General features: G+C 44.3%; 1 protein-coding gene across 1 annotated transcript in view; it reads right to left on the bottom strand.

Annotated features, from left to right (window-relative positions):
• Positions 1–2,757: 2,757 nt before the first annotated feature.
• Positions 2,758–6,961, bottom strand: part of rbfox3a (RNA binding fox-1 homolog 3a) — a 58,217-nt gene continuing 54,013 nt past the window's right edge. The window contains exon 11 of the mRNA XM_031566088.2: positions 2,758–2,879. Within this exon, the coding sequence (XP_031421948.1) occupies positions 2,877–2,879 (3 nt within the window). The 3' untranslated portion in view covers positions 2,758–2,876. The remainder of the gene's footprint in view (positions 2,880–6,961) is intronic.

Here is a 6,961-nt window from a genome sequence, read left to right as displayed (position 1 = left end):
GGATTACATCCAACCCCAGACCTGGGCCACATCTGGCCCGGACGTCAGCCAGATCCGGGGGGGCCACTGGGGGTTTAGTCTCATAGGAGCACCTGAGTCCTTGGAAGCTCGTCATTTTTCAGTCCTTGAAAACTGCCATCCTACGTAAACACACACACACACTCGAGTGAGTGTGAAGGGTTGCGCTGTACACACACACACACTGGAGTGAGTGTGACGGGTTGCGCTGTACACACACACACTCTCGAGTGGGTGTGAAGGGTTGCGCTGTACACACACCTGGAAACGGAGTACTGGCATTAATGTTGCTCTCTCCGCAGGCCACGTGAAAAATGTAAATCCCGTCCCGTGACACACGAGGATGTCTCTGTGTCATCTGCGTCTACTTTCTATTTGACACCACTGCATTCAGGGTTTTTTCATTTCTGAGACTCAAAATCAATGTCTGAAGGAAAAGAAAACATTACAGAAAAACACAGAAATGTCTCAAACTCAGAGACCCTTTGTGTCCTCTTTGTTGTTCCATGAATTCTGTCTCTTGTTTTAATTCAGTTGGACACGTTCCCACGGTAACCAGACGGCGGACGAGAGACGCGTGACTGAGGAACAGTCAGTCCCAGTGTCCTCACACACCAGCTTCGATCGGGCACACACACACACACACACAGTTACAAAGCACGGCTTCCAAAGAAAGACACACACATACAAAAGTTCTAGAGTTCAAGAGAAGTACATTCAGAGGCAGAACCAAGGATCTGAACCAGAAAAACACCACTGGAGACGTCTCTTCTAGAACCTTCTAGAACCTTCTAGAACCTTCTCTCCTCGAGACGCCTCCTCACGTCGACAGCGCATCAAACCACAGAAACTCACAATCAGAAATAAACGTGTAAATCATCTCCAAGGGTGGCGAATCACAAATAGATATATTTATATAGAAATGTTCTTTTCTTCAGTCCTAGTAATACAATAATACAACATTAGTAAATGGCTACAACCGACTGTCTTTTTTGCACCATGCTGAGAAGCATGTTATTAGTACAATGTTTACATACAGAACATGTCACGAAAGTTGACTTCCAGTAGACATACAAATTTAAGAAATGTTAACTTTGCATTTTTTCATGAGGTTGGCATCCCTCACCGCCCAACACCCCCCCCCCCCCAACACCTCGGGTAAGCGTAGTAGCCCCGTCTGTCTCAAAAATGCCCCCTGCCCCAAACATCAGTCCTCTTACACCACAAGTACCTGCCCAGTCCCACAGACATCATCTTTTGGGCGTCACCTGTAGGGGAAGCTATTGTGCAGCCTCGCCATTGCACCATTCTAAATGACTGTCTTCACCTTACTGACTTTCTGACTCTCCTCTCTTCTCTTCTCCTCTTTTCTCTTCTCTTCTCTACTCTCCTCTGTTGTCTTCTCTTCTCTTCTCTACTCCTCTCCTCTCTTCTCTTCTCTTCTCTTCTCCTCTCTTCTCTTCTCTTCTCCTCTCTTCTCTTCTCTTCTCTACTCCTCTCTTCTCTTCTCTTCTCTTCTCTACTCTTCTCCTCTCTTCTCTTCTCTTCTCTTCTCTACTCCTCTCCTCTCTTCACTTCTCTTCTCTTCTCCTCTCTTCTCTTCTCTACTCCTCTCTTCTCTTCTTTTCTCTCCTCTTCTCTTCTCTACTCCTCTCCTCTTTTGTCTTTACTTCTCTTCTCCAGCTTTCTGTTTCTCTCTATCCCTCTGCTCTTCCCTAAACCCAAACTGTCTGATTCCTCTCCTCAGTCTGTCTCCACTGACTCTGTGTTTGTGTCTTTCCCCAGCCTGTCTCTCTCTTCTCACTCTGTCTCTCTCTCTTCAGTCCGTCTCTCTTCTTTCATGTTCTCTGCTTGACTGACTGAAGCATGGTCAGGGTCCCTTGGCATGTAAACACCTTGACAAATGTCCAAATCACGTCTTGCTAAAGGGGTGTAGGAAGTGTGTGTTTGTGTGTGTGTGTGTGTGTGTGTGTGTGTGAGACTCCTCTCAGACATCACAGGTTTAAGGTCATAACTTCTGACCTCTACCCCAGGAAGTGGTTCAGCAGGAAGTAGCCTACCTGTACGCAAAAGCAAGTGAGGAGTGTGTGTGTGAGTGTGTGTGTGTGTGTGTGTGTGTGTGTGTGTGTGAGTGTGTGTGTGTGTGTGTGTGTGTGTTCATGCTCATGACTGAGCTCCCTCACACCCTGACCTGGGGGGGGCGGGGCACTGCTGCATGAGGGGCGGGGCCAGGAGGGCGCTGCAGGCCCCTCCCTTCACTAAAACAGCACGGCATGGATGCATATGTAGTTTTTTGTTTTGTTTATATAGTTATACATCCATATACATCCATATATATACTATATATATATATACACTTAACTTTGCTCTTTTCAAACATAAACTTAAAAAAGTTTAGAAAAATAAAAAGGTTCTTTTTTTTGTATGATAACCACTGGTTTTCCTTTTCCCCCCATCCACCCTTCATAATGTTCTCTCTATCCTCCTCTCCATCCACCCTTCATAGTGTTCTCTCTATCCTCCTCTCCTCTCCTCCTCCCCGTCTACCCTTTATAGTGTCCTCTCTATCTTCCTCTCCTCTCCTCATCCACCCTTCATAATGTTCTTTCTATCCTCCTCTCCTCTCCTCCTCCCCATCCACCCTTCATAGTGTTCTCTCTATCCTCCTCTCCTCTCATCCTCCTCTTCTCATCCATAGCCACAGGCATTGCTCAGTCACACACAGATAGAATGGAAGGATTTGTTTTTTGTGTTTTTTTTTTTCCATCTTTTTTTTTCTTGATGTTTTTTCTTCCGGTTTCCATTCCTCCATCTTAGAGCTGATGTCCCTCGGTTCCCTCAACGACGTCCTCGTTCACTTACTAGAAAAAAGACACACACACACACACACACACACAGGGGGAGACTGGTGAGGAGCGTATGGGACAGATCTCGTCAAGACTGATGCAGATAAACTAAAATAAATAAATAAAAATGCTCACACACACACACACACACACACACAATCATCGCTCATGGTTCCTCACTCAGTTCCCAAAATGAAAATCTACTGACAGTGTTTTTGTCATCACCTTCACACACAGGAATAAACTGCATCAAATCAGATCAAATCAAAGTAAAGATGTTTCAATAGAATATATCTGAAATAATCTGTGCAGAAGGACTAGAAGGACAATAGACAGTGTTATTGTTTAAAGACATTGTATTGATTAGAGAGAGTAAACATTGGTGTTATAATCTACATTGACACCCAAAACAGGAATGTCTCAAACAAAGTGTGTGTTTTTTATTTATCAGTGTAAACAAGTTGTTTAAAGAAAACATTAGACTGTTGGACCACGTGTGTTTTTTATTTATCAGTGTAAACCAGTTGTTTAGGGAGAGCCTAAATAAAAACATTAGACTATTGGACCACGTGTGTTTTTTATTTATCAGTGTAAACCAGTTGTTTATTTTTATTTATCAGTGTAAACCAGTTGTTTAGGGAGAGCCTAAAGAAAACATTAGACTATTGAACCACACTAGGACACCTCACACAGTGAAAGGGGTATAGCAAAAACACACCGAACATGACGGGAGAGGGCTGATTATTTACACAACAACAAGAGAGAGGTATGTGCAATCCAAACATGACAAGAGAGGGCTGATTATTTACACAACAACAAGAGAGAGGTATGCAAGATATGTGCAGTCCAAATGACTTTGTATTTACAAACACTGCATATGCCTTATTTTTTGCTTAATTTTTTTGGGAAAACAACAAACTAAACAAACAAGAAACAAAAACAAAACAAAACAAAGAAAAATAGAATCTAAACCCTTCACAGAGCAGAAATCGGTAGAGAGCACGCCACTCAATTTTAAAACGACCCAGAGATACCGCGCGCACACGCGCGCACACACACACACACACACTGCGGCTTATCTAGAGGAGTCAGCATTTTACATTTTACGTGGAGTTGAAAATGTTAATTTTGAAAATGTTAATTTGACCAAAAAACTGCCTTGAATTTAAAAACGATGATGCAATAATTCTACCCAAATTATACAATTAGATTTAAAGCAGCAGATTAGATTGAGCAGCTTTTAAGGGCAGACATCTGCCTCAAAAAAAGACAAGAGATAATAGATAGAATAAATAGTCTGCTCCCATCTTTTCACTGTGAAGCATCTATTCCCAGGAGGCATTTTAAATCAAACACTAATCAACAAAACAAAAGATAAATAATATACATCGAAACGTAAACATAGAAAAACAAGACATGTACAATAAATAAACATTAGAAACTTAGTCAGCACCAATGTGTTGCTTAGATAGCTTTGGAAATATAGTATGCACACATTTACATAAAACACTACACGTTACAGAGTGACGTGAATAGAGTCACATTAACTAAGATTTTAAGAAGAGTGAACATATGTTATTTAAAGCATTTCATAATCTTTAAAAATCACTTTAGGACCTTAGGTTTATAAAAGGAAGAACATATTTCATATGTACACCTATACTGTCTGCATTATAGAGCTTTTTGTTTTTTTGATACAGCAACACTAAATACAACATAAACGCAATGGTACTGCATTCTTTGCGTAGTCATGGCAACACTAAATATAACAGAACACAATGGTACTGCATTCTTTGAGTAGTCATGGCAACACTAAATGTAACAGAACACAATGGTACAGCATTCTTTTGAGTACTTATAATCATGGATATACTGCTGTTTTCAAAAAGTTTGATCAAAGCTTAAAGTTAATACAAAACGTTAAGTTTAAAAAAAACAACAACAAAAACGACACAGAAAAAACCTAAATAAAAGAGAATAAAATAAATGACACTTAAGAGACGTAAGACACCTTGACAATACAGCCTTGAAATGTTTCAGTGCTATCCAGATGAGGCTACCAGGACTTTCCTGCAATGCAGCATGGGGTTTGGAGTTTTACCAGAGAGAGGATCACTTCACATTCAGCTCAGGAAGGCCTGCTTTCACTGCGAGTCTAGACATTAATACCCATAAAACCATAGAAACTCACTAACACAAGCACATGCTCACAAGTACACACAGACTATCCTTATGAAACGTTATCAAAAAACAGCACCATCCTCACTAGGCCACAGCATCCTCACTAGGCAACAGCATCCTGTCCTAGCAGCACCATCCTCACTGGACAACAGCATCCTGTCCTAGCAGCACCATTCTCACTGGGTACCAGCATCCTCACTAGGCAACAGCATCCTGTCCTAGCAGCACCATCCTCACTGGGCAACAGCATCCTGTCCTAGCAGCACCATCCTCACTGGGTACCACCATCCTCACTAGGCAACAGCATCCTGTCCTAGCAGCACCATCCTCACTGGGCAACAGCATCCTGTCCTAGCAGCAGCATCCTGTCCTAGCAGCACCATCCTCACTGGGCAACAGCATCCTGTCCTAGCAGCAGCATCCTGTCCTAGCAGCACCATCCTCACTAGGCAACAGCATCCTGTCCTAGCAGCAGCATCCTGTCCTAGCAGCACCATCCTCACTAGGCAACAGCATCCTGTTCTAGCAGCACCATCCTCAATGGGTACCAGCATCCTCACTGGGTACCAGCATCCTGTCCTAGCAGCACCATCCTCACTAGGCAACACCATCCTCACTGGGCAACAGCATCCTGTCCTAGCAGCACCATCCTCACTGGGCAACAGCATCCTCACTAGGCAACAGCATCCTGTCCTAGCAGCACCGTCCTCACTGGGTACCAGCATCCTGTCCTAGCAACACCATCCTCACTGGGCAACAGCATCCTGTCCTAGCAGCACCATCCTCACTGGGCAACAGCATCCTCACTAGGCAACAGCATCCTGTCCTAGCAGCACCGTCCTCACTGGGTACCAGCATCCTGTCCTAGCAGCACCATCCTCACTGGGCAACAGCATCCTCACTAGGCAACAGCATCCGGTCCTAGCAGCACCATCCTCACTGAGCAACAGCATCCTGTCCTAGCAGCACCATCCTCACTGGGTACCAGCATCCTCACTAGGCAACAGCATCCTGTCCTAGCAGCACCATCCTCACTGAGCAACAGCATCCTGTCCTAGCAGCACCATCCTCATCAGGACACTGAAATGGGACTAATAAGGTGGATGAATAAAACACCTATAAGGAAAGAGCTCAGAACACTCACACACACACACACACACACACACACACACACACACACACACACACACACACACACATACATACACACACACACACACACCAACTCACTCACAGCTAGTCACACAGTCCCAGATAGAGACACATACATTCACACACACAGTCACACACACACACTCACTCACTCACCGTAAAACAGTTCGATACAAGTTTAGCTATCTCATCAACCTTAAACACTTCTGCTAGCTAGTCTGACCCTTGCATCAGAAACAGCCTGCTGTTGCATTGACCAGAGGGGGACACAGTAGCACTGAACACAGACCAGCACACCACTGATGCACAAGGGAGATGGGAGTGTGTGTGTGTGTGTGTGTTTGGGTGAGGGTGTGTAGTGTGTTGGGGTGAGTGTGTGTTGGGGTGAGTGTGTTTAGTGAGTGTTGGGGTGAGTGTGTTTAGTGAGTGTTGGGGTGAGTGTGTGTAGTGTGTGTTGGGGTGAGTGTGTGTGTGTGTGTGTTGGGGTGAGTGTGTTTAGTGAGTGTTGGGGTGAGTGTGTGTGTGTGTGTGTGTGTGTGTGAGTGTTGGGGTGAGTGTGTGTGTTTAGTGAGTGTTGGGGTGAGTGTGTGTGTGTGTGTGTGAGTGTTGGGATGTGTGTGTGTGTGTGAGTGTGTGTGTGTGTGTTGGAGTTAGTGTGTGTGTGTGTGTGTGTGTGTGTGTGTGTGTGTGTTGGGGTTAGTGTGTGTAGCGCAGCAACAGCAGGACTATCTCTAAATGAGATCGGTACTTATTGAGTGGATCCT

The sequence above is a fragment of the Clupea harengus genome, chromosome 1 (genome assembly GCF_900700415.2).
Source record: "Clupea harengus chromosome 1, Ch_v2.0.2, whole genome shotgun sequence".
In the NCBI taxonomy this organism is placed as follows: Eukaryota; Metazoa; Chordata; class Actinopteri; order Clupeiformes; family Clupeidae; genus Clupea; species Clupea harengus.
This window is presented reverse-complemented; position numbering and strand designations above follow the sequence as displayed.